Below are 26,642 nucleotides of genomic sequence, written 5' to 3'. Positions count from 1 at the left end.
ATCCTTTATCTGCCCAGTGGTTTGGAAATGGATGCTTACATCCAATAGCTCATCTCAGACTACTGTCCAGTCTTCCAGTTTTATACCTACCGATCAGAAGGGGAGATCTTAGAGTTGTATTCCTGCCCTCAAGCTGACTATGACAAAGTGAATGGCTTTGGGCTGGGAATGGGTTTAAAGTGTCATCCTAACCGGAAGCGGATTGCGTACTGAGTAACTCAGTACGGTAAGCTCACTGAGTAAACTCCGTGGGCCCCTGTGTCATTCATGCATTATATTCCCTCCGTCCATCTATTTTAACACATAATTTTAGTGCTTTATCCCAAAAATGGAGCATATCCAAATCTCGAATGGAACACACCACCAGAAACTGTGTGAATTGAACATCTACCATTGAAAAATTCTTGGGGACAACAGAGGTTTTAGATCAAGCCGATATTTGTGTTTTCCCTTCATCCATGTCCTTCTGATCTTATGAACAGTTTGGATGACAAATAAACATCACTGGGGGCCTTAGAAAATTTGCAACGGTTGAAATCAATAGTTCCACTTTTTTCAGTGGTATGGCCCACTTGAGCTTTGTATATGCATCAATTTTGGTTTTAACCCATAAAATGATCTATAAAAACGAATGGACGGTGTGGATAAACTACATGCATTCGTGGTGGGCCCAACTGAGTTTACTCAGTACAATAAGAGCGTGCTGAGTAACTCAGTACACAATCCGATTTCATCCTAACCTGGCATTTATTGCATCATATAGGGTGACATAGTGGTGAAATCGGATAGCGTACTGAGTTACTCAGTATGTTTTATCGTACTGAGTAAACTCAGTTGAGCCTACTGTGAATTTATGTAGGTTATCCACACCGTCCATCCATTTTTCCAGCTCATTATAGTGGTTGAGTCCAAAATATAATTATGCCCAAAGCTCAAGTGCACCAAACCACAGGAAACGGTAGGAATAATGACTTCCGCTGTTGAAACCTTTCTATGGGCCACGGTGATTTTTATTTTTCATCCAACCTGTTCGTAAGATCACAAAGACATGGATGAAGGGAAACCACAAAGACATTGATCCAAAGCTTCTGTGGGCCCTCAGAAATTTTCAACGATAGAAGTTCAATTCACACTGTTTCTGGTGGTGAGGTCCACTTGAGATTTGGATATACTTCATTTTTCAGATCAAGCCCTCAAATTGTATGTTAAAATGAATGGACGGAGTAGATAAAACATGTAAATCACGGTGGATCCCACAGAGTTTACTTAGTACGCAATCCGCTTCCCATAGTGGTATGGTCCATGAATGTTACAGCTGTATCAACCCTAAACAGAACAATACAGGGCCATGCTGGCTGCATCTGTGGTACCTGACACACTGGTTTTAAACCTTGTGCTGGACTCACAGGTACTCAGGATTGTACAAATTACAGGTCAGTTTTAATTTGAACATTCTGTTGACAGACCACCATTGAACCATGTTGGTGACTCATCTTTCTCACATCTCATGCTCATGTTGATCCAAAAGTCCAAACCATATGATTTGGATGAAGTGGAGCTTGGGCTGGCTGTAGCGGCGGATGTGAATCAGTTTTGATGGTGACTGATGATATGTATTGATTTCCCATTGTTGGGCCCATCAGATCATGAGTGTCAGGACATCCTCTTGGAAGAAGTATAGGCCAGATAGTTCCAAGCATGTTCACGGGCTGAGAATCATATAACTCAATAGACAACTATCACTAGAATGCACTAAATGCGATGAAGATATCAGTTACAGTCAAGGGATTTAGATTGCAGATACTGAGACTGGGGAAAAAGAACACTTGACTACAGTTTTCCATGCTGTTTTCATCAGCAATAAACTGCACTGTTACAACTTACAACCCAAATTATATATTGTACAATTTTGGACAGGAATAATTTATTCAAACTTGGATTTCAATACGTGTTGGCTACAATAAAGAAACATAAATAGATTAATACAACACCCAGCATAAGAGAACCCAATTTTCCGAAGTCACCTGTGTCGGAACTTGGGCCGAACGGCAAAAACCCCGGGCCTTGCATCGTCGAAACGGTATCTGTCAGGAGTGGAAAGAAAGGTCTGGGTATCAGAGGTGGTTAACAGTTAACACTACTGAATTGTTTCAGTAAAGAAATGAATCAGATGAGAATGCAAAATTTCACCCGTTTTCAATGAGGAAGCTTCTTACTGCCATTGGAAGTGCAGCTTGTCCTCGGCTATGGTTACCAGTCCCTGTTGAAAAAGAAAGAAAGAAAAGGAGATAAGCATTGTATGTAAATGCTTGCATACATGTATTGTACAAATGCACGCATGTTGTCAATTGCAGGTAAGCATCATAGAGAATAATGGGTCACTTGATGCTGCATTGGTAAGGTGGGATGTGGCTTTGAACTACATACATGTACCTATGTACATGGAAATTGGAATTTCCAAACAAAAACACGCAGCCTTCTTAGATAGGTGGAGGTTTTCTAAACCCACATGTGCATGAAACCCCAGTTCTACATGCTGCCCCATGTATAGAACTGGTGTATACATTGAACATCTTGAGTCAGAAATCTGACAGGCCACATCTTGTAGAACACAAATGGATGGCTAAAGTCCTCTCAGTAATGCAAGGCAATGACAGCTCATCACCTTGTTTTGCTAAAGGTGTAAACCAAGAAAGTCCCTCAACTTCGATGTCGAGGAAAACAAAATGTATGGTTATGAATCTCATCAAAAACCCCTCTCTCACAATTTTCACCCAAGTGACTATATACGTGGAATTTTTTAGCTGTCCATTTTAGCTAAATAACTTGGCCATGGCATTTTATGTTGTGGCTCACTTGATGTGTGAACCTCCCAAAATTTTGGCCAGGGGATCTACGTAATGGGGCTTACATGATGCATTGCTTGGATCTCAAACACAATTGTGTTGTTGGCACAAACGAGGGTCAGAAAGGGGCCTGTTTACACATGTTGAATTAGCGAAGCCTCCAGCCGTTGAAATCTTCGGATCTGAGTTTGTCAAGTATTATATGGCAAGCAGGCACACACCAAAATAAAGTCTTACCCATGATTGCAAATTTATTATATGTATGTGCGCAGAGCTAGTGTTCAGTGTGGCAAATGTATACCTGTTATAACTTGTAATATTGTCTGCCTCGGCCTTGATAATGCCAGCTGTTTCCCAGCCCTACCCTCCATATCCAAGCAACTAGGAGACTCAAAATGTATATGTACCATCCCTGCTTCTGGCTTGGCTAGGCCATCACAAGATGCAGAACGTCTCATTGGCATCTGGGTTTCAATCCTCTGCAGATGCTCCTCAAGTGCACGGACAGCTTCGGATGCATGAAGCCCATGCAAATCCAACTTCCAGTCATCATTGTTCCCATTCCTGATACGTAGAATTTCCTCAGCGGCCCTGGCATTCAGCTTTTCAGCAGCCAGCCATTCATCCCGTGCCTTCTGTGAGAGTTGCTGTGCAGAGAAGCGGTCACCTCTCAGAAAGGCATTATTTGCAGCCCGTGAATGCTGAGATGCCGACCTGTTTGATAAAAGAAAAATTCCTCGATACCAATAAGGAACCTATATGTTTGTTTTCTTTTCTCTGTTTCTTTTTCTGAAGATGCCTTGTTTGGAAGACTTAAAACATACAAAGCCATGTGAATGATACCTCTATCTTAGAAAATTTCAGTGTTGAACACTTATATAGTTTTAAACTCTTTATCTATACTAATAGAAATAGGGAATTTCACGGCATTTTCTATTTCTGATTTTACCCTTATAGCTTTAATATGTATATACTACTATTTCAAGTGTGTTTTAACCATTGGGATGGGGACACTGGCAATTAAAACCTTTCAGATTGTGAGTGAGGCTCCCCATATTCCAAGTGTCAAACATATGGTCACAGATACAGACACATAACAACATGGCACAAATGGAGAAGTGTTGTGTCCTTGTTACTTTTAAAAAAAGGTAGGTTTGAACTCAAGACCTCAATGTTGAACTGCACTCTGGTCTATCATTGAGCTATGGGGAATCCTTGTTATATAGTTTACATCAGCAAGTATTTTCATTACTTCACCCATGTCAAGCTTAGAAGCAAAGAGACATTTCCAAGTTCTACAACAATCATTTTGATATTAGTTTTAGCATGCCCTACTCATGGCTCAGTGCTAGACCCAGTGGGTTTCAACACGGAGGTTATGGGTTCAAGTACCCATGTGGTGTGTGTTGGTGTGAGGGTGCGGGTGTGTTAAAAAAGAAAAAAGAAAAAAAAAAAGGCATGCCCCTTGCTGAAATATGCATCCTCTCTCTCTCTCTCTCTCTCTCTCTCTCTCTCTCTTTTTCAATTTGTCTTGGGCATCAAGAGGGATGCAGCAGTTTGCATTCACTACAATGAGAACATATTACAACATAAACATACCTCATCATCCTTATTGCATCTTTCCGGTGGCTTAAGTACACATCATCTTCTTGCCATTCAGTCTCAATGGGGACTGAGAATAAGTGCCCCGGTATCAGTTCCACTTGTGTATTGTTTGACAGCTGGTCTTCTAACGAGACAACTTCACCTCCCTGTTCAATGTTATGGTCAATGAGATAATCCTCGAGAATAGATCCCTTTCCTCGAAGGTTGGTCTTCAGTTCTTCGGAGCCGGATGGAACCATGGCTCTCAAGATAGCAGAAGCCTGGTCTCCATCATCACTTACAGCTGCCAAAACATCCTCAATCAAACTGTCATCAGCCCAACTGTGTAGTTTTTTCAGCTTTTCGAGATTTGCGGTGATGCTGGATCCTTCAGCAGCCTGATTTTCGAGCTTCTTGCTAGAAGTAGCGGCCTGAATTCCACTTCTGGTGTTATTTATGAGTACAGGAAAAGCTACAGAAGGCTGAACCACTGATGCGAAAGACCTTTTGGGGGGGAAATTGTTCATCACCAAGTTTCCTGTAGTGTGTGCAGAGGTTATGTTTGGCATGGGTGGGTAGGGATCAATATCATGTTCAGGTTTGACACCTTGTTTCTGCTGCTGCTTGAGATCAAAGGCAGCCCAACCAGAAGATCTACCCCTTGTTTGTGACATTTTGGAATGTAATCGTCTGGCCATGATTTATCATCTTGGAAAGAAAACTAGGCCGCTGGACATTGTTCACAAGCAATGAAAGAATGCAAACAATACTTTGTATTCTCTGAGTATCAAGATCACCTTTTACTTCGGATTGCAGGATCCCCGTGTTTTCCTCTTCAAAGAACCTGGTTCATGGAATTTCAACATTTAGTCATCTCATCAGCATAAAAACTCTGACAAGAGAAAGGCTCCCTATAAGAAATAAAAAAAAATAAGATTCATCCTAGCTAGCAATGTCGCACTCCCTATAATGGGTATGACGCTGTTCATGCTTTATGAGCAACATGAAGTCAATAGGTTCATGAACTATGGCCTCAAGTTTGGATGCACTATTGAGTTGGATTGCAATAATTAGTATGAGTAATTAATTTGTAGTTTCCTTGGCATTCATATTGAGTGACTCGGCTTCAATTTGCAATTTTGTTACATTCACATTGGACTAGAAAGTAGGTCTGCCAATGGGCTTGGCCCATGGAAAGCAAACTCAAAATTTTCATAGGCCCAGCCTGTTGAACCCCCCCTACTTGAAAGGAACTAGACTGCAATCTGAGGATACTCCACAGCCTCACAAAATGAAGATAACCAGCAAGATCTTGACAGAAAAACAGAAAATCTCCAACAATATCAATAAAACAAAAGCTTGGAAGCATAGATAAAAATTTCTTGTAACCAATCTAGAAAAAAAATAAAAATAAATCAATAAAAAATTAACTCATCGCAAAAGGGAAATTGATAAATTTGACCAAATTTCCATCAAAACCTGCAAACTGAAACCCCCCATTTAAATTGAAGCTCGAGATCATAGGATTTGATAATTTAAAACCAGTTCAAGTTTCAAACCTGAATTTGAATGTTTAAAAAAGATAAAGATAAAGAAAAACTATGAAATCCAGTAAAAAAGAAATCTGAAGATTGCTGCTATTTAGCTAAATGAAGCTGTGTAAATAGGACTTTCAGTCCATGAGTTATGTAAACTAGTCAGCATGGTTAGAGGGTAGATATGCTTTTAAAAAAAATCTATTATTAGGAGTCATGCTATTTCTGGCTTCAGTATTAGTAGTCTTGTTAATAAGTATGCATTCAACATTACTTTTGTCATGGAGTTGTTTTGGATTGAACATTAATTATTCCCTCCTCTTTTCTTCTGTGATTTTGGTTCTCCTCTGTCAAACTTTCATCTCTTGATAGTGATTGATTTATTCATTTGGCACGTGTACATGGCAATTTTTGTATATATACATGGAAATTTAGTGAGACTTTTTTTTTTTTTTTTTGTGATTACTCTTGTTATGCATCTTAGACTAGTAGCTTAGTACATCAGGAACTTGAAAGTTTAGATTTGGTAGTAGTTGGTGCTACATAAGAGATATTTGAGATAGTCTCTTTAGAAGTGTTAATCATGTTTATCATTGTAGCGATGGAAAAGTTAACACTAACTTATTTTGAGATAGTTTCCCCTCCCCGGCAATACCCAATGCACATGGTTGCGGGTGATTGCGTGCATCTGCAAGGCATAGTCTTGCCTAAAAAATGGGGCGGGGACACCCTTGTTGTAAAAAAATGTATATGTATAAAGTATGGGTTGTCGCATTTGGCAGGTTATTGGTGGTAGTAAGGTCAAGACGTTAAGAAATGATCAATTGAGGATGATTTAGAAACAGAATACTGAGAAAGCAATTATGGCCTTGAAAAAAGATAGTGTGTCAAGATCTTTGGATACATGTAGAGAATTTGATTGATCGATCTTAAGTGCCTATGGACTACTAGGTAGGAGAGTTTGAATCAGATGAACTTTGCAAAAATGAAGTTACTGAGCTCAAGTATGAAGATGATATCAACGAACTGAACGAGGTTGAAAGTGAAGGATATTGTTGCACTTATAATATTATGTGAAAGGAAGAAACAAAAACAGGAAATATGACTGACGATTTTGAGTCCACAAAAGAGTTTGATTAGGATGCTGATACTGAATTCTCTTTTATTTTCTAATGATGGAAAAGCAGAAATACCAAAGAATCAAGGAAGTTGATTGAAGAAGATTTTGAAGAAACAAAAGATAAGCCCTATGATCCTAAAATTTCAAAGATGATATCTTATCAATTTTAATTTTAAGGAAGAGAAAAGGGAGAGAGAATGCTTAAAAGGAAGCATTTGACTTAACCTGGAAGCACCATCCATGGACTAAAGAAACTATTAATTGGGTATTATGTAATTGCATGGATGAAACATCATGCCTTGTATAGAGAAGTGGAGTTGGAGAAATTCCATCGGGATCCATTGGTGAAGGTAAAAACATGAAAGTGGATATGAAGTAATTAGAGCCCAACAATATAGAAAAGCCTTGAAGTATAAAGAAAGTGGAGTTGGAGAAATTCCATCAGGATCCATTGGTGAAGGTGAAAACACAAATGTGGATATGAAGAAATTAGGGCCCAAAGATACAGAAAAGAATCGAGGATAAGACTTATTATCCAAAACCAAAGGCTACGATGAATTATGTAAAGTTTGAATTCCAGATAACTGTGACTTTGACATGGATGGCAATATCATCGGGTATGATTCACATGGGCAATGGCAGGTGTAGTAATTGATATGACTCAAGTGGAGCTCGTGTTTTGCAAAGTCTAATGACAAAGAGGCAGACAAGTTTTCAAAATTGCTCATAGTCAAAGGTCCCACAAGATCAAAGAAGATAATTTGGATGTTAGTTTTGGAATGTACAATTTAAGGGAGGATGTTGGAAGTCCCATATGAACAGGACTTTCCAGTATGTGAGTTATGTGCACTGCTCAAGAGGGGAGGTATGCTTCTAATGGAGTTATTTTGTATTCAATGTCAATTATTCCTCCCTCCTCTTTGGTGATTTTGGTTCTTGGCTACTAAACTTTCATCTCATCGATAGCTATTGGTTTATTATCAAAAGGACTATATAAAAGGGTACATATAAAGGTCCATCAAGTGGATCTAAGCATTTGATCAAAAGGGCCTACACCAACAACATCTTGACAATAAAATCAAAGAATCATATAAAAAATTCAAAAAAATAATAATAATCCAAATTCTACTTAAAATAATCTCAAATCAACGGAAGATGTAATAGAACTGAGTACTACCGTTTAATGGGAATTTTTTTTTTTGGGGTTATTTGGAAACCCTAACGCGAAGCTCCCGAAACCAGGGCGTTGAACGGGTCGAGAACAAGAGATCGGATGGCTGGCAGATGAGAATCAGTTGAACGGCTGGCTGGAGGGTGAAGATCGACGAATAAGAAGATCTGCACCTGGAATCCATACAAGCAGAAGAAAATCCTCTTTGATATCGAAGAGAGAGAGAATAGGGGAAGACGAAATAGGATTTTCCTGTGCAAAGGAGAACGGAGAAGATATGGAGGAGACCTGGGCTTTTTTAGTCTTTCGAAATTTACGAAATTGCCCTGGAAGTATCCTCTTAAACAAGAGTCCAACTAGAATTCTACCACAGTTAATTGACGTTTTTTTAGTCTTTAGAAATTTACGAAATTGCCCTGGAGGTGCCCTGTCCATTCGTACGTGCGGCATAATACGGCAATCAGCACCACCCCATAGATAGCCGACTTACAGTTACACTTCCCGTAGCAATTGGACGGTGGTTTGTGGGCGTTCAAAACATAAATATCAGCTTCATTCAAAGTTTTTAATGGTGGGCGTTCAATTACCATAGTTTAAGTGATGTGGTTCCTTGAAATTTAGATATACATTATACTTTCAACAAATGTCTTTAAAATAATATGAAAGAATGACTGGACAGTGTGGATAAAACATACGGACGCGGATTGCGTCATATCCCGCCCGTCTCCAGCTGTGAACAGGCGGGAGCTTTGAGTGGCCACCGTGATGTGTAGGTCTTATCCACACAGTCTATCTATTTTTTTCTATCATTTTAGGGTAAAAAGCCAAAAATGAGTCAGATAAAAAGATCACATGGACCACAGCACAGGAAATAGTGATAATGATTCTCACTGTTGAAACTTTTTTAGGGCCGACCGTGATGTTTATTTTCCATACAGCCTATTCATAAAGTTAAATAGACCTGAATGAAGAGAAAACACAAATATCAGCTCCATCTAAAACTTATGTGACCCCAAGAAGTTTCCAACGGCAGGAGTTTAATCCCCTTTGTGTAGTCCACATCTGTCTTTGATTTATTTCAATTTTAATTTTCAGCTTATATCCAAAAATGGATGGACGGTGTGGATAAGACCCATGCATCACGGTTGACGGTTGGCACTAAAAGCTTTTGCCCGTTCCTAGCTGTAGAGGGGAGGGGTAGGACGCAATCCGCGTTCAAAACACACGTGGTGGACGGCCCACAACAGGCTTCGAAGCGGACGAGGTGTTACCGGCATAACACCAAGTGGGTGTTATTGTTACCGTGTGGAGCCCACTTGGATTAATTTTTTGTATATCCACGCTCTTCATCCAATTTTAATATCATTTCAGGACTCGATCTTAAAAATATTAAACGTATAAATATCTCTAATGGACCACATTACTGAAAATAGTGGTAAATGATCGTTAAAAACTTCTCATGGCCCACAAAAGTTTTGAATGAAGGTGATATAGAATTTGTATTTTACATGGATATTTATCCAGGTCTTATTTACCTTATAAACGAGCTGGTGGAAAATAAACAATACTGAAACAAGACGGTGGGCCCTAAGGAGTTTTTAATATCAGGCTGTTCAATCTCCACCGTTTACTGTGATGTGGTCCATATGAGATTTTTATTTACTTAATTTTTGAGAAAGAGCGCTAAAATGGTCCGTAAAAACGGATGAACGGCGTGGATATACATAAAATCATCAAGGTGACCCCACCGAAAGGGTAACACCCACCCCCGTTTATGTCGGTAAGCGTCTGTATAAATAAGGAGAAAGCGCGCATCGGTTTAGGAGTCGAAAGGTTTTGTTCTAGGGTTTTCTAGCGGTGGTAGGGTTTTCAGATCTAGGGTTCTCACGTCCGCCGCCCATCGATTTCGTTGTAGATTCGTGGTTGCAGGTCGTCTTTCGTTCGTTTTTCAGTAATCATGCCGGGTAACCCAGATTGCAGTGTTTATATAGGTTAGTTTTCATTTTTCTTTGTATTTTCTTTGATATCTTGCTTTCATGTGGCTTAGATGAGGGAAACGGTAGAAATTGTAGTCTAGATTGAATTTTTCTGCATTTTATTTTATTATTTTGCAAGCTTCTAGACATGGGTGAAGCGAGAAGGTGAGGATTCTGTGTTATTGGATATCTCTGTAATTTCTCCTTGTATTTTTTTTTTTTTTTTGAAATACCGAAATCTGATGGCAGTTTTGTGTAAATCGGGTGAGATTGTGTGATAGTTTTTTAATTTTCCGTATTTTCCTTGATATTTTCTCTCTTCAATTTTTATATTTTCTTAAATTTTCATTTTTGATGTTTTGATGTCTCTTTTATACGGTAGTTTGATGTTTGATTGTGTGTTTGGACTCACAAGTGAATTGAATTGAATTGTGGATGCACCTGTTTGATCAAGAGGAAATTACAAAATACTAGTGTGGTTTCTAGTATTTATGATAAGGAAACGTCTTCTAATGCAGTTGTTTACTTGTCAAGTATCTTTTTCTTCTTGTTTTGTTGGAAGGAACAGAGCTCGAGACCTCAAACTTGAAGTGTGAGGACTGCCAACTTTCAGACATGGCTCTGTATTGTAATAACAATTTGAGCTGAGATCCGCAATGTGATTGCTTGGAAGGAAATAAGAATGTTCTTCTTTTATTTTTTTCCACCTCGGTGGATAAATAACTGCAATTCAATTTGCTGGTGCATGCAAATGCGTCAATTAATTTTTAGTTTTTGTGGCATTGTTAGTTTTCTGATATTGCTGTGGGGTCGTTTGGATGCCTGTGAGTTCTGTAAGTGGGAAGCTTACTTGCGGGTAAGGCACTTATAGGTGGTGTTTGGAGAAAATTTCATGGGGCGGGTGACTTGACTTACAAGCAAGGAAGCTTCATGGGCTGGGGTTAGAAGTCACTTCCCTGTAACTGGTGTTTGGAGGAGGGTGACTTACAAGCAAAACCCCTAGGAAACCAGGAAACTTCATGAACTTCATGGGGCAGATGGTTTTTGGAGGGTGACTTACAAACAGAACTCCTAGGAAGCCAAGAAACTTCCTTAATGGGGCTGGTGGTGTTTGGAGGAGGGTAACTTACAAGCAAAGCTCAGGGCTGATGGTGTTTGAAGGAGGGTGACTTGCAAGCAAAATTCCTAGGAAGCCTAGAAGCTTCATGAACTTCACGGGGCTGGTGGTGTTTAGAGGGTATCTTACAAGCAAAACTCCTAGTAAACCAGGAAACTTAGGCTGCGGGTGAGAAGTTGATCACGTGCAGCTGAAAGTCACTTTACAGCTTTAAAACTTACAGGCATCCAAACACTCCTAATATTTTTTCTTTCTTTCTTTTATTTGTTTCTTGGTTGGATTTTGATGTTTGTGTTGAGTCTTGCAGTTTATAGTTTTTGATGATCTGTTTGGATGTTATTCCTTTTAAATATTAATTTTTTGTGTCCTTGTTTTACTTTTTACCTTTTTTTTTGTTTTTTTATCTTTTTCATTTCGGATTTTTTCTTTATTTGGAAGTGGGATTTTCTTTGATTGCCATTCCTGGAAATGTTTTACGTCCCTCCCTCCCTCCCTCTTTTTAGGTGATGGAAAAGTGAGAATTAGTGATGTGCTTACTAAGACAGCTTGTGTTACATCCATGTTAGTGATATATATATATATATATATATATATATATATATATATATATATATATATACACAGCAATTGTTCATTCACGTGTTTCTTTCATGTTTGGGTATTTGTCCTGGTTTTAACAGGGCTGTTTATTTTTGGATCGTTCTAAAATTTCAAACCATATAGGATTTCCCTGAAATAATAAAAAAAATTGTATATTTTCGCAAAATAACATGTCATTTATCAAATATGGTTGTCTAGATAAATATTCTCCTGCCTGTATTTTGTCTTTCAAAATTTTTTTTTCAGTCATTGCAATTTGTCCTTGGGGAGTGTGTTAGCTTGTTGATATAGTCGTCATGTTCTGGTTGATGTTTAATGGGTTCCCCAGCCCCTTTCTTTTTAACTTCTTATAAATGCGTGTGTTGCAGACTGCTTGTAATTCAATTCTATTATCTTGATACTCTTGGAAGCTATGCACTTCTCCATGTGTTCAGAGTAGTAGTAAAACTTAATGCTTAGAAGGGTTAACTCTGTTTTTCAGAGTTAATCGAGCAGCCAATTTTTTAGGAAGCACTGTGAGTTTTTTCAATTAGATTTCCCCTGTTAGAACTTAAAAGGGAAGGGCTGGTTCCTTAATGTATATATATTTGGGAATGAATACTCACATTGTCTTCTTTTCACTTTTACCTTTCAAAAAAAAAAAAGAAAAGAAAAGAAAAGAGAAAGAAGAAGAAGTCTTTACTTTTAACTTTCCCTTTAGTTGTTCTCAAAAATCCTTTTATCTATCATAGTTTTATTCCACAAATCTTTTATCTATTATTATTAGTTTTCTTTTTTTAGTTAATGTTGTGTGAATTGTTGTTTGATCCAGGGTTTGCCCATTGGTTCCGTGCAATGTGGTCTGTGGACCCGTTTCTAATTGGTTATTTGTTGTATTTCTCATAGGTAACTTGGATGAGAGGGTGAATGATAGAGTTCTGTATGAGATTCTCATACAGGCAGGACATGTAATAGACCTGTATATACCTCAAGATAAGGAAACCAACCGTCCCAAGGGTTTTGCATTTGCGGAATATGAAAACGAAGAGAGTGCAGGTTATGCTGTCAGGCTTTTCTCAGGCCTTGTTTCTCTTTACAATAGAACATTGAAATTTGCGGTGCGTCTTCGTTTGTTAGTTTGCCTTTTCTTTTCAGTTTTTTGCAAGCCGGAATCACAAATATGGCAGAATCTGGATGTCACATTTCTAAATAGAGATTCCTTAATCATTTTAGCCTTTTAGTTAATTTCTCCAGGGGTTTATGACTTCATGTAACATACCCTGGAGTCGGCAGCTTATGATTCACCCTTCTTTGTCGCATTTGGACTTCTGAACAGATTTCTGGGCAAGATAAGCCCCCACAAAACTCTGCTAGTCCTATGGTGCTTGCGTCGAACTCGCCTCCTATACCCAGGTCACAGCCCATGCAACTAAATAACAGCGAAATTTCCGAACAGGCAGCTCAGTTGTTGACACCATGCAGGTTTTCAGCATATACCCAATCAGTTTCTCCTGGGTTTTCAGCTTACCCCCTATCAATTTCTCCAAGTTATCCTCAAGGTGATTCACTTTTTTTTTTTTTTAAAGACTTGCACTACCATTGGTAAAGGCTTCCTCCTCAGTTCAATATTCTTATCTTTTAGTAACTTCTTTTGCATACAGCACGTGCTCCTGGAATGGTAGGTAATGGATATAGACCAGATTTCAACAACAGCAATTTTGATCACAGTAGGCGTGTGTTTGGGGCAACGTTGGATAGCATCGGGCGTTATGAGGCTCATTCGAGCCGAGCAATGTATGATTCTAGAGACCCAATACCCTATGTCTCTTTGGATAGTGTAGGCCACTATGAGGCTCCTTTGAGCCGTGCAATGTATGATTCTAGATGCCCAATACCCTATGCCTTCTCCTGAATCTTACCTGGGTACTGGATCTTGTAGCATGCCCGTTTGTAGTCCTCCACTGGATGTTCATGTATTCTCTCTTTTAGTGAACTTATGATGCGCTTGGGCGGGTATGTGGTTGTCATTTTCATCACTTCGGTTGGCTCTTGTAGTGGTTAGTTTAATAGCGCAGGGTAATTGGACAGTTTATCAGGGTTTTATTTTATTTGGATAGGTAATTACATAGCATTGAGGGTAGTGGGTGGTTATATTTTCTCTTTTGTGGTGCTTTTGTGCTTTTGATTAACTTCAATTATGTAAAAAGCTAGCGAATCTTTTAATAGTGAAGCAGTGGTCTTCTTTTACTTTGATGATGAGGTTCTATTTTGTAACATTGACATGGATATGATATCACATGCCCTGTTGCAATGGGGCATGTGACTGTGTTGATCATTTTCTTTTTTTCCTTTAGTTTGTTAAGGGAGGATGTGATGTGGAAGACAACTTTTGGGCCCTGTTTGGTTGCTGGCACGCGTTAAAGTCAGTTTATCAGATATCAGGTTGTTCACCACTGACATGGTCCTGTATTGGCTAGCCACTGATATCGGATCGTATCAGGCTGATATGGCTACATCGTTCAGGGATGATGCTGGGTGATATGCACCTGTTTCGTACAACAATTTAGACATTAGATGCCCTGGGCAATTTATTCATTTTTATTTGTTTATTTATTTATTTTTAATGTTTCCAGGGTAATGTTAGAGTTGGCCTAGTATTTATTGGGGAATGTTTAAGATTTGTTTGGTTGTTACACTGGCTTTCTGGGGAAAAACTTTGGAGAAAGTCTAAAGTTCTGTTTTCATTCCCCTCCTAATTTTTCTATTCCCAAGTTTCTAAAGAAAAGTCTTGGAATGGAATTCCTGTGGAATCGAAAACCGACTAAAATGTGTAAACAACCTTCGTTTCTCTTTTCTTGCAAGCCTCTGATCCTATAGCTGGATCTAATTTCAAAGTTGTTGTTGCTTGAGCTGCTGTTTGGGAACATGTTCATCTGATATCCACAAGTCTAGGATGTGGGTCGTACTTCACATGGCATATATAGATCAGTGTTGTTGGTCTTTGAAGATCATGTCAATCTTATGTTTTGGTGTTTTATGGGGTATCCTACATTTAGTTTGTTGCAGGGCCAGAAATAGCTGGGAAAAGATGATGAGGTTCCAAATCCTAGTTCAGGGGGGGTTCTAGTGCCCATTTTTCTTTAGATGGTAAAGAGTATATTGGTGCAAATATGCAGGAATGACTTTCAACTATATATTAACTTTTTGAATTATGTTACAATTTGTAGATTGGCATTGAATGTTCAGTGTCACCATTGAGCAGGAAAGTCTTCTTTGAGGGCCCTATAGGACATGTTGAGTTTTTATGTGAGCAAAGTGGAGAATTGGACCCTTTCAACTATATTAGCTTTGTGAATTATGTTACAATTTGTAGATTGGCATTGGCGGTTCAGTGTCACCATTGAGCAGAAAAGTCTTCTTTGAGGGTTCGATAGGACATGTTGAGTTTTTATGTGAGCAAAGTGGAGAATTGGACCCTTTCAACTATATTAGCTTTGCGAATTATGTTACATTTTGTAGATTGGCATTGGCTGTTCAGTGTCACCATTGAGCAGAAAAGTCTTCTTTGAGGGCTCAATAGGACACGTTGAGTTTTTATGTGAGCAAAGTGGAGAATGGGACCCTTTCAAGCTTTGATTTACATGAAGTTACGTCTGGTAGTAGGCTAGAAACTGGTGCTGGTTCCAGGATATACAACGTCAGAGTGGTGTTTTATCAGTAAAGCTTGTTTCATATGAAGGTGAAGCACTGTTTGCATGTTTAGCGTTGCCATCAACCATGAAGTTCTTGTTTGATTTACTAGAGGAAAAAGTGGAATATCGGACCTTTTAAAGATTTTAGCTTTTGATTGGCGTTATTGTTGGGAAATAGGCTAGAAAATCAATACTAATTCCAAGATATGTAGGCTCCAAATCATTTGAGGTCGAAGCTCTTTTTTCACTGAGGTTTCGTTAGCTATCAAATATGGACACGCATTGTGTTAGGCAGGGTGCTGGACACACCCCATCCAGCGCCAATGAAAAAGTGTCATGTGCGCCTGTCACGCGTGGGACCTACTGTGAAAGGAGCAAAGTTTTCATTTTGTGTAGGAAATTTTTACTGTTTCACTGTCGGTCCCATTTATGTCAGGCGCACATGACGCTTTTTCATTGGCGCTGGATGGGGAGTGCTGGACGCAATTCACATCCTTCAAGTATGGTGCTGGTGGCAGCCATTGATCTTGGAGGGTATTTACACATGTTAATTCCGGTGAGTATGATCCTGAACTGCAACCTTGGCATCTGATTTACATACATTTCTGACCATTTCAGTTTTAATTTGAAGTGACACGCTGAAGAATTTTTTTGTAAATGTAGTAAACATAGTAGGGTGATGGTGTGGGTTTCACTTTGAACTGTACCTGAGATGGCCACAATTGTCTGGTCATGTGGATGGACTGAAACTATTCTAACTTCTAAATCCTCCAGGGTTTAAATGCCTCTGATTGAAGGGCTAGGTTTAGTTTGTTTGCATGACATTTAGGGGCCATTTGGATGCAAGAATAGGTGTCCAGGGTTGTCTATTTCATGCTGTCTTGGACTGGCTGTTTTATTGGGGGAGCGTAAGATGGTTGGGGGTACATCCAACATTCATGGGACACGTGCATAGACAAGTGTGGCATATGTGTGGTAGGGTGCGTAGACATGGACAAGATGTACACATGACATGGTGAAGTCGTCTATCCAGACAGCTTGTAACAGAACCAACATCGCTTGCATCCAAGAAACCCTGATGTCTTTTGTTAGCTGTTTTACTTGGGGAGCTTAAGATGGTTGGGGGTACACAGCATTTATGGCATGTCATGTGCATAAGGTGGGCACCTGCAAGGTGCTTGAAGGTCGATGTGGAACAGGTGGGTGCTTGGACATGGAGAGTTGCATATGTGCCATGGGCAAGCTATCTACTGTGATAGTTTGTAACATTCACAACAATGCTTGCATCTAAGAAGCAGCTTATTATACCTGAGAATCTTGGATTGTTCTTTGTATCATGGCAAGTATGTTTGTAACATGTCACTTGTCATGGTCAAATTTTGTGGATGTGTCCTCACTTTTAACCACGAATAAGCTTTCTACCTTAGACATCTTATGATAAGGCTTCCATTGCATCCAAGTGTCCCCTTAGTTATTATGCTGAAGATGTTCAAATTATCGTTTGTATTACTGAATACTATGTTTTATGGTTTGGTGAGAGTTATCTTGCTAGCCAAGGTGGTGACATTTTGAGGTGCTATTTTGATGGTGACTCGGATTAGATGCAAGCGATTCTTGCAAATCGAGACATGGCTCAATAAAAAAGCACCTTACCTGTTAAATGTGGTCAATCAATGAAAAGCAAAGACACTTGTGTAGAATGGCAATTTTATCCTTTTCATTGCAGGGCCCATATCTGACAGGTGCTTGTTGTGCTTTTAATGGGTCTACCAACCCCTGGTTGCATGCGAAAAAAATTGTTTGGTGTACATGCATTTATGTGCACCTGAAAACAACATTGTTTTGTGCACATCCATCACGGTTCCATGTTCAAGGATGCCCCACCATCAATCTTCATGTGCACCTGAAAACATTGTTCCATGCACGTGCATCACACGCCAGATTTGTGGCATGATTGTTCATGTTCAAGTAACCCTCTTGTCACCATCAATCTTCAAGTGCCTTACATGTGTCACATGCGTACATTGTATGTTATGCATGTGCCACCAACCATATTAAAAGCTCTCCACATGTGTCACGTCCCATCTTCACTCACTGTTCCAGGCAGTAGATTGATTACACCTCCCTGTGTCACGCCCCATCTTCAATTACACCTCCATGTCCTTGCAAGTAGTACATCTCTCTCTCTTTCTCTGATATGAATTTACCTGCAACGAATCATATTAATAGCAATATTCTTTACGTATTGAGTTCTCAGCTCTCTCCTCTCTACTTGTATGCCACACCTCCCTATCCTTGCAAGTAGCACATCTTTCTGTCTGATTGCAGTTTTCAGAGCTAGTTGCAAACCATGTAGAAAGGAATTTTTTTTTTGAGTTGCTATTGTACATTTTATTGGTGTAGCTTGGTTGCAAGCAAGAATCCCTCAATTCACTTGTGATTAAGAAAATCTGTCTATTTGGGTGTGGCCACAAATTTCCACTTCATACGGTCAATTCTAATTCTTTTAGCCACTGCCTATGTGATGTCAGATCCATTGATTCATGAGAAAAAGATGTGGCCAAAAATTTGACACAACCCACCTAAACTCCCCTTAATTGAGGCTTGCGACGGGCAATGGGAGTACAAGGCTTCCATCGGTCAAAAAATTTCTATGATATCCACCTATGTAATGGGCCAAGTTGGTGGCAATCTTGATTCAAGTAAGTGGGTTTAGCCTCACATCTTTAAGCAGGGACATGCTAATAAGAGTAGTTTTCTGAATCCATATTGACAACTTCATGCTCCTCTTTTTAAGATGTAGGTTCCTGGCTGTAGTTAGGATCTCTGTCTCCTTGTTCAAGTTCGTCATTATCATCTCCTTAGGCATCTGTCTCAAAGTTGGTTGTTGATGTGTGGTTGTGATGGTATGCATTGATGAGATCTCTTTTATGCATCTTAGCTAACAGTGAGCTTCCTGTTTTCCAGATGAGCTATCTGGCCCAACATGTGATTGTGGTGGTGTGCATGGGTGACCTCCATTGCATGATGCATCTTGGCTGATAGTGAAGCTTCCTCTTTTTTCAAGTATTATGGTTATCCTATTTATTTTGTGTCATTTGTAGGCTGTGTTTTGTTGTAGGTCTCTCCTACAGTTGCAGGAATGGTTGGCTGCTGATTGCAAGTTCACACGCTTGGAAGCTAGGTGGGGCCCACCATGATGTTTGTGAGAAATCCAACCTGTCCATCTGTTTTGCAAGCTCATTGTAGGAGATGAGACCAAAGATAAGGCAGTTCCAACACTTAAAGAGGGCCACATGAGAGGAAAAAGTGGGGAAGAGATGCCTACTGTTGAAACCTTCCTGGGTCCATCTTGATGTTTATATGCCACACAAACCCTTCAAATGTCATTACCACGGGGATGAACTGAAAACATCAAAAAACTTGGCCTGATACAAAACCGTGGCAGTATTCCTCTCATGTGGCCCACTTGAGTTTTGGTTGCACCTTCTTCTTGGTCTCGTGTCCTAAAATGAGCTGGCAAAATGGATGGATGGGGTGGATTTCTCACAAACGTCGTGGTGGGACAGCAAGGGAAGCTCTGGTTTTTTTTTGTTTTTTTTTTTTCTTATTTACAGATGGTTTTGCAAAAATGGCACCTGGGATAGGTATGGCCTATTTTGGGGCAATAGGGTCATTAGCCTTTGGCTTTGAGTTAGTTTAGGCGAGATGGGCATACACTAGGCTGTCTTTTTGGGTCGTACGGTTGGTTTTTGGGGTGGGTGTGGCTGCCGTGTTTGCTCGTGGACTCAGGGTGCCAAGCATAAGCTTTTTTGGTCCGGTGATTTCAGATGGTGGCTCTTAGCTATGGCCCCTGCCTTGCATGTTGCAAGAGAAATGGTTAATAGCTGGAAGATGTGGAGGGGGTGGAAATGGTTTACAGTGATTGAGGCATTTCGAAATGTGAGCTGATTGAACCAGAGACATGCCTGGTAGCATGATGAGGCCTTATTTGCTGGACCCATTATGATGTATTGTGTTTTATCCACTGTCCATCTGTTTTGTCAGCCCATTTTATGGCATGGGCTGAAGATGAAGCAGATCCAAGGCTTAAAATGGACCACACCGTAGGAAACAGTGGGGATTGAAAATCCTCTGATGTAAATTCTGGAGGGCCACAGTAGTAGCGGATGAAGCTGATATTCATGTTTTCCCTTGATCCAGGTCTGGGTGGCCATGTGTGACCGTGTGTACAGGTTGGATGGCGAATAAACATCACCGTGGGTCCTCTTGAGCTCTGGATCTGCATCATTTTTGGGCTCATGCCCTAAAATGAGTGGGCAAAATGGACGGATATGGTGGATAAAACACATCATGGCAGGCCTCATGGAGGTTGGACATGGTCCTGCCACCAGGGATATCCCTGGTGGTGGGTGCTGCAGGCAATCGGCCTTTGACATTGACATGTGGTATAAGCTGGTCGTGATCTTTGACATTGACATGTGGTATAAGCTGGTTGTGATCGTTGAATTTTCAGTTTGGATGGACATCCAAACTAGGGTTCACAGTTTGCATAAAGTGTCTTTCTTTTTCCCAAATATCATGTGTTTGGCAAGTGCCCTACCAAAAGTATCAGATACTTTTCTGGTGAAAAGAATGCCAGTGTGGCTGATTTGAAACTTGGAAGTACAACATGGGGAGAATAAAAGAATTTTTTTGGTGAAGAAAGCCAGTGTGGCTGATTTGGAACTTGAAGTACAAGAGTTGGATGGGGGAATAAAAGAATTTTCTGGTGAAGAAAGCCCGTGTGGCTGATATGGAATACAAGAATTGGATAGGGGGAGATAGAGGTTCTATTTAACTCTTTAGACAAGCAAGTAAAGAAGAGGTAAATAAACAACTGCAAAAAACCACATACCCATCATTCATTAAAAGTGTGAAATAAAAAATTGCAGAGAAAATGGAAAGCAAGGTGCCCCAATGAAACTGATAAGGAAATGCAGGCGTGGGATCAAATTAAAAATCTTATCATTTCACAAGGAGAGATACCTGCCGTGATCGGTGTCTGTGGGGGGTAGGGATGGTAGAGACATTGCAGAGGTTTTTATTCCATATGGACTTTGGAGTAGGCTTGCATAGCTGGAGGGTGGACCAGACAACAAAATAGACAAGCTAAGTCCAGGACGGTTGCATTGCAGTCTCGCCCTTGACAAAATAGGGTAGGGTTCTATATAAATAGAAGAAAATATGAGCAATTCAAGTGACTCAGACTGTGATAGCTGAAAGCTACTCAAGACAGGAGCAGGGTAACCCACGTGATTTCTCACACTTTTAGAAGATGAGTATGGCAAAAAACTGTGGAAAATGCTTGGGTTTAAATTCGATCCTGATCATTGAAAAAAGGGTAAAAAATTCTGTCAAAAAATTATTACTCCAAAACTATGGAGAATTAAAATGTTCAGTTTAACATAGTTGCAATTTTATAAAAAAGAAAAAAACTACGGAGGTCTGTCTCAATCCCACTTGGCTGGACCCCCAAGTTGTCGACCGAGTACGTAACTTTTAATCTTTATGTGGGTGCAGTTTCTAACTTATGCAATAGGTTCGTCCCATCACAAGGATCTCCTCTTGCAAAAGTAGTCTGCCAGAGAGCAATACATGTATTTTACTATATATTAATGGCTATACATTATTTTCATATGCGGCCCTCCTCATGAGTAATAGGCATGCCTTGTTTTTCAACTAGGTGATCATCACGGTGGGGGCGAACCTATTGGAAGGGCTTGATTTTAGATACACTCTACAGGTTGGAACTTTAACCACTGTATGTGCGTGCAATGTGTGTATATTAAAAATTTTCAATTAAATGATTAATGTTTAATGCATGTGCAATTCTGCATATAGGTATGATCGAATTGTCAATTGATATTATTTTTCCCTTTTTTATATACTTTCTTTCAAGTATTCATCATATAAATTGATCCATCTCCACGAAAATTGCCTACCATTTGTTTGATAGCAACTACCAATTTTTATTTTTATGCCCCAAAAGTTGTATTTTTTTTTTGTTAAAGGAAAATATGTTTGAACTTGGTTTCCCCAAGGAAATGATTTTTTTTTTGCCTATTTTCTGAAAAAAATATGGAGTTTGAAACTCTAGTTTTGCTAACAAGGCTCATACCTGAGAGAAATTGAAGCCTTCAATGTGTCTCTCTTCTCCTTCTCAAATGTAGAGGGAATGGTGAGGTATAATGTTGTTGAAGAAGAGATGAGGATGTACATAGAACTGGTCTGGTCGCAAAAACCATCATGCAATGGAAGTGTGAATAAAATGGACTTAACTCAGGTTTCTATGCAAAGATGAAAAGCTTCACCTCTGCCTGCCTTTGTTAATGAGCAAGTTAAATAACTTAACCAAAAGCAGGGCGAAATAATATTGAACCGAGTAACTTTTTATTATTGTAGTTTTGTATGTATCAACATCACACATGAGAAAAATAATAAACCTAGAACAAGAATGCATAGAAACAGCAAATTTTACTGCTATGCACGGCTTAAATTGTGGAGAGCATTTTCATTTTATTTGGGTCTGTCTAACAAGTGACTTTGGTTGTATTGAATATCGACATGTGTATGTAGCACATATGAGTCCGGTGTCACATGTTTACTGCTATAGCATGTTTAAATGCTTGTAAAGCTGTGCATATGCTTACCAAAATTCCATTTATAGGGTGTTTCTTGATTCTGACAATGGATATTTCTCCCAAGTAAATTAGTTAGATCCTTAACATCTAATTAGAGAAGATAATGTTACAAGTATTTTTCTTGGTGTGGGTGCATTAAAGGGTCGCTGGTGGGAATTTGGTGTGTGGAAAACCTAGGGCCTGTTTGGAACGTGGCATTAGGTTGGATTAGATGCTAGGTAAATTCCATGAAGGATTGGATTAATCCAGTATCATATTTTGGTGGATTTCAAAATTCCACTGCATCTGTTGGCTTTCTTTGTTTCATCCACTCTGTCCATCCATATGTGCCTTTTACACTGACAATCCAGTTGCATATGCGTACAAGTGACTAACACCAGTTGTGAAATCTAACCCATTGATTACAATTCCATGGTCCACCAAATGCAGGTTTGGCCTAATGTTGCGTAGGCATACAATTAACCCGTTGATGCATACAAGTGATCCGTTGTTGCCTGGTATTAGGTTTGGCTTAGTTGTGAAATCTGGTCCAACTGATTACAATTCCATGTTCCACCAAATGTAGGCTTCAGTTGATGCAGTGTTTTTCCTAATGGAAGAATTAGATCCCAAATGTGGGATTGGATTGTCGAAATTAGGGGTGTCAATGGGCAGGGCCTGAAAATTCAGAATTTTGCATAGGGCCTGCCTGATGGGCCGTCCCAATACAGTTCAAAATCCTGGCCGAGACTTACCCCAGGGCCGGCCTGACAGCCCTAGTCAAAATACCATGGTATTTCCATACATATCATAGGACAGCGAAGGTGTTAATACCACTTGATGCAATTCCATACCATTCCTATGGAGGATAGGCTGTTTGGAGAAGATAGCTACTGTCAGCCTAATACTTGCACAGATATTGATAAAAAAAAAAAAGAAGAACGAAAGTTGGATAGCCTCGAGAGAATGCTCTCTCAATAAACGAGTATCTACTACTAATGCGAGGGTTCTTGTTGATCAAATCGTCTCGCGAGTTCATGAATCATCTTGCAGCATGTGTGAGATCTAGGACGCTCAAAAGGCTTGCCCAGTAGTGAACAAGCCGTTGCCCATTCCAGTGATCATGACCCCACCTGTTGGTAATCCAGCAAATATTGGGTGATCTTGACCATCTTTTGCTACTTGAATTTGAACTGAAAGTGGATGTTTTGAGAAAAATGGATAGTGAAAATTCAATGGCTGTTATTAAACGGTTAAGATCTCCTGATTAGTGTGATTTTTTGGACTGTCGTCCGTGAACAATGAGCTCATGATTTGGACAGCCCATATTGGAGTTATATATGCCGAGCGTAGTTTGAGGAGATATGAAGGTATGAACTTGCACTGCATTCTGTTGTGACTAATCATTCACCTTGCAGGGAGCAGAAATGCTTGATCATCTAGACCATCCAAATCATGGCACCGTTTTTTCACGGAGAGTCTGAGAGCCAATGTGCGAATTGGAAGATCCTGGTTATCCTGTTAGGGGGCCATCAAATAGAGAGGTAGAAGGAGATTAGTTAAAGAGGGCCATATGCAACTCGAGAAATCAGATGTTGAGAATGTCTCGTTGGTAAAGCTTTCAGGCTAAATTCATCCTGCAATGTTCTTTTTCAGTTGTCCAATTAATGGCCTCTAATCCGACGGTCAGAGCATTATTTGATCAGTGCAGTTTCTAAACTAGCTAGTCTAAACGGACACAAATTCACACTACATTGGTAACACTTGGTGATGATGAAAAGTATAGTTAAAAGGTGGGTCCCACATCTTGATAAACTATAAAGATTTAGGCCAGTTCACTTACTAGGTTTCTCGTAGTTTACAAAACAAGTGGATTAAAAATAAAAATAAAAATGGTCGGCCTGATTTTCCTCAACTGTTTGCAAGATTCTATTTGATGTCCATTTGATGAGTGGACCATCCTGATTCTTGGCCAGGGCACCCACGCAGTTATCGTCTAAGTGAAGTAGGCTGCTTTATACATATGGGTGTGGGTTTCAAATATTTTAGTCCCTTTGTTTTTAAACCATTCTATTTTTCTTTTGGATATCAACTATAAATTTTTACTGGTTTGTCCTGGTTTTTGCGACATTGCTCATGCGCAGGTGGCCCACTCATCATGCATGCCTCAGGTATATTTTGACTACAGTGATCGAATTGCCTCAAAGAGCTTTGCTACAGCAGCACGAACGCACCAGGTTGATCTTGTATATACCACACGTGCCATCATAGCTGTTTACACATGGCTAGATGAGATTGCCCATAAGATGCCATGTGGAAACAATATACACCTTACAATCAAGACAAACGTTAAAGGTAAGAAGCTAGAGTTTTGTTTGTGATCGTGCAATAGCACTTTACCGTGCGGGTTTGACCACTCACACATGTGCAAGTTTATAAATATTCATTTATTCTCTCATTCGAAACATCAGAACAAAAGGAGCATAGGAGAGATCAAAAAGAACACCCTGGTCCATAGCTCAAGTGGTAGACTGAGTAAAAGATACCTCGTTTCAACACTGAGGTCGAGGTCTTGGTGTCGTTTCCCAAGTGGGGTTGGCTAACAGTGAAGTGTGAACTGACAGTGTTGTGTACTAACAACCTAACAGGAAAAAAAGAAGAAAGAAGACATTCAAGAGTAAGCCAAGATGGTAGGAAGGAAAGAAGATGAACTTTTTAACGAAGTAAGAGTCTAATGTGAAGAGCTTCTAATGCATGTTACAAGATTAGAATAGTAAAAAGAGAGTTACATGATTATTAGATCTTTCCTAACGTGCTGAATGTGATGGACTATACTTATATTGAGGATAAAGGAGAACATGATATTGTAAGGCTACAGCCTCTCCTTCATGCCAAAATAATTATACACATCTTTTAGCTTTACATTGCCTATCCTATCTCTTGTCTCTTGTGAATATGTATTCCAATTAGTTTAATTTTAGCTTAGTTTTTGCTACTGTCCAACCCATCATCCACTACCCTATTAAGTTGGTAAGTTAGTATAACCTATGTTGTCAGATTCCCAAAGTTGTTGAGTTCTAAGTAATTTCTCAATCATGGCATGCTAACCACACACTATGACCGTCTCATGGGCGTCTGATTTTTCTTACGACCTTCCGGAATACTATCAAGACCATAGCTATTCGCCAGCATCAAACAGCCGTTGATAATCTGTTTTGCTTATTTTACTTTTGCCAATTGTACTATATTTTACTTCTAAATTAATAAAATTAGATTTTTTTTTCCTTAATTTTTTTTTTAAAATAAAAATCTTGTTGTCTTTATTGTTTTTATTGAGAAACACTAAGCTATTATTATTGTAAAGAAAAAAAAATGTCTTTGTTATCGAGATGAAAAAGATTAATCAGGACTTCACCCGTCTTTTCGTAAAACGTTTGATCTTACGAATCTGATTTTAATCAATTTATTTCAACACCTAACACCTTATATATTTGCACATGCTTAATCAAAATCGGGCCATAATTACATATGTGGCCACTTGTCTGAATAATAGCACATTTGTAAAAGATCCAGTCCATTCATCCTGGTGTTGATGATGTGGATGCCCAGGCCCAAGAATCGGGTCAGTTCACTGGTCAGGTATGCCACAATTTGTGGAATAAATGTAAGGCCGTGAGAAGCTCGGCCCCTTTTCTAACATGTCCGCTCATATCTAATATTCATTTCCAGCTTTTGGCAGAAAACCTCTGCATTGCTTCACTGCTGGGTGTTCACTCCCCAAGTATAGGGTTGTAATGTAGTAACAAACTCGGTGAGACCGAGGTTGAATCCCAAGGGACTGAAACCTGTACGTAATCTAAAACTAACTAGAACTAGAACTAGACTAAGATGAAATCTAAATTAAGTGAGTATGAGGGAATAATTGTGAAATGTTTATCTAAAACATAAAAAATTCAAAGGTAGGGAGCTAGGGTGCCAAGGATTAACTTGTAGAGATCAGGGAGATCTACACTTGATTCATGAACTCAACTGGACTTCGAGTCCCATCTTCATCCAGTTGGAAGATATACCATGAAAATCAATTCTGAACTTTTTTTGATCTAGTTTTCAAGAGATAAGACAGATGTAAATTAGAATGGTTTCTATCGCCAAATCATGCCTATGAGACAAAATAAACAACAGAATTAAACCAATCCACAGCCAATCTGAGAGATGTATGAATGTTAAGAAGGATTCCGTCATCCAACCATGCCCAGGAGACGATGATGAATAACAGGGTTCCCAAATTCATAAACCTTATAATGCTAAAAACATGCTTAAAGCTATCGCAGATCCATTGTAATTTCAGTCACAACAAACC

At 39.4% G+C, this 26,642-nt stretch overlaps 2 protein-coding genes across 3 annotated transcripts; one reads left to right on the top strand and one right to left on the bottom strand.

Moving 5' to 3' along the window:
- Positions 1 to 1,980: 1,980 nt before the first annotated feature.
- LOC131236692 (uncharacterized) lies at positions 1,981 to 8,549 on the bottom strand. The gene is made up of 4 exons (XM_058234046.1): positions 4,446 to 8,549; positions 3,148 to 3,560; positions 2,191 to 2,260; positions 1,981 to 2,084 (listed from the first exon to the last, which is right to left on the bottom strand). The coding sequence occupies exons 1-4, from the start codon at positions 5,126 to 5,128 to the stop codon at positions 2,021 to 2,023; spliced, it is 1,230 nt and encodes a 409-aa protein (XP_058090029.1). The 5' UTR covers positions 5,129 to 8,549; the 3' UTR covers positions 1,981 to 2,020.
- Positions 8,550 to 10,067: 1,518 nt separating this feature from the next.
- Positions 10,068 to 25,211, top strand: LOC131236691 (spliceosome-associated protein 49-like). 2 transcript variants are annotated; one of them, XM_058234045.1, is made up of 4 exons: positions 10,068 to 10,247; positions 12,835 to 13,046; positions 13,265 to 13,487; positions 24,427 to 25,211. In XM_058234045.1, exons 1-4 carry the CDS (start codon positions 10,214 to 10,216, stop codon positions 24,462 to 24,464), a joined length of 507 nt encoding a protein of 168 aa, XP_058090028.1. In that variant the 5' UTR covers positions 10,068 to 10,213; the 3' UTR covers positions 24,465 to 25,211. The 2 variants fall into 2 exon arrangements, with proteins under 2 accessions (XP_058090028.1, XP_058090027.1); XM_058234044.1 differs by lacking the exon at positions 24,427 to 25,211 and adding an exon at positions 13,590 to 14,175 and having other exon boundaries at positions 10,069 to 10,247.
- Positions 25,212 to 26,642: the final 1,431 nt, after the last annotated feature.

This window comes from Magnolia sinica, chromosome 2 (genome assembly GCF_029962835.1).
Source record: "Magnolia sinica isolate HGM2019 chromosome 2, MsV1, whole genome shotgun sequence".
Classification (NCBI taxonomy): domain Eukaryota; kingdom Viridiplantae; phylum Streptophyta; class Magnoliopsida; order Magnoliales; family Magnoliaceae; genus Magnolia; species Magnolia sinica.
This window is presented reverse-complemented; position numbering and strand designations above follow the sequence as displayed.

Excerpts from the sequence above, each read along its gene's own strand:
- LOC131236691 (XM_058234044.1), top strand. The coding sequence starts at position 10,214 with ATGCCGGGTAACCCAGATTGCAGTGTTTATATAG. Across the intron at positions 10,248-12,834 it reads AGATTGCAGTGTTTATATAG|GTAACTTGGATGAGAGGGTG; the intron begins GTTAGTTTTCAT and ends TATTTCTCATAG. Across the intron at positions 13,488-13,589 it reads TTCTCCAAGTTATCCTCAAG|CACGTGCTCCTGGAATGGTA; the intron begins GTGATTCACTTT and ends TTTTGCATACAG.
- LOC131236692 (XM_058234046.1), bottom strand. The coding sequence starts at position 5,128 with ATGGCCAGACGATTACATTCCAAAATGTCACAAACAAGGGGTAGATCT. Across the intron at positions 3,561-4,445 it reads GATGCAATAAGGATGATGAG|GTCGGCATCTCAGCATTCAC; the intron begins GTATGTTTATGT and ends TTTATCAAACAG. Across the intron at positions 2,261-3,147 it reads AATATTACAAGTTATAACAG|GGACTGGTAACCATAGCCGA; the intron begins GTATACATTTGC and ends CTTTTTCAACAG.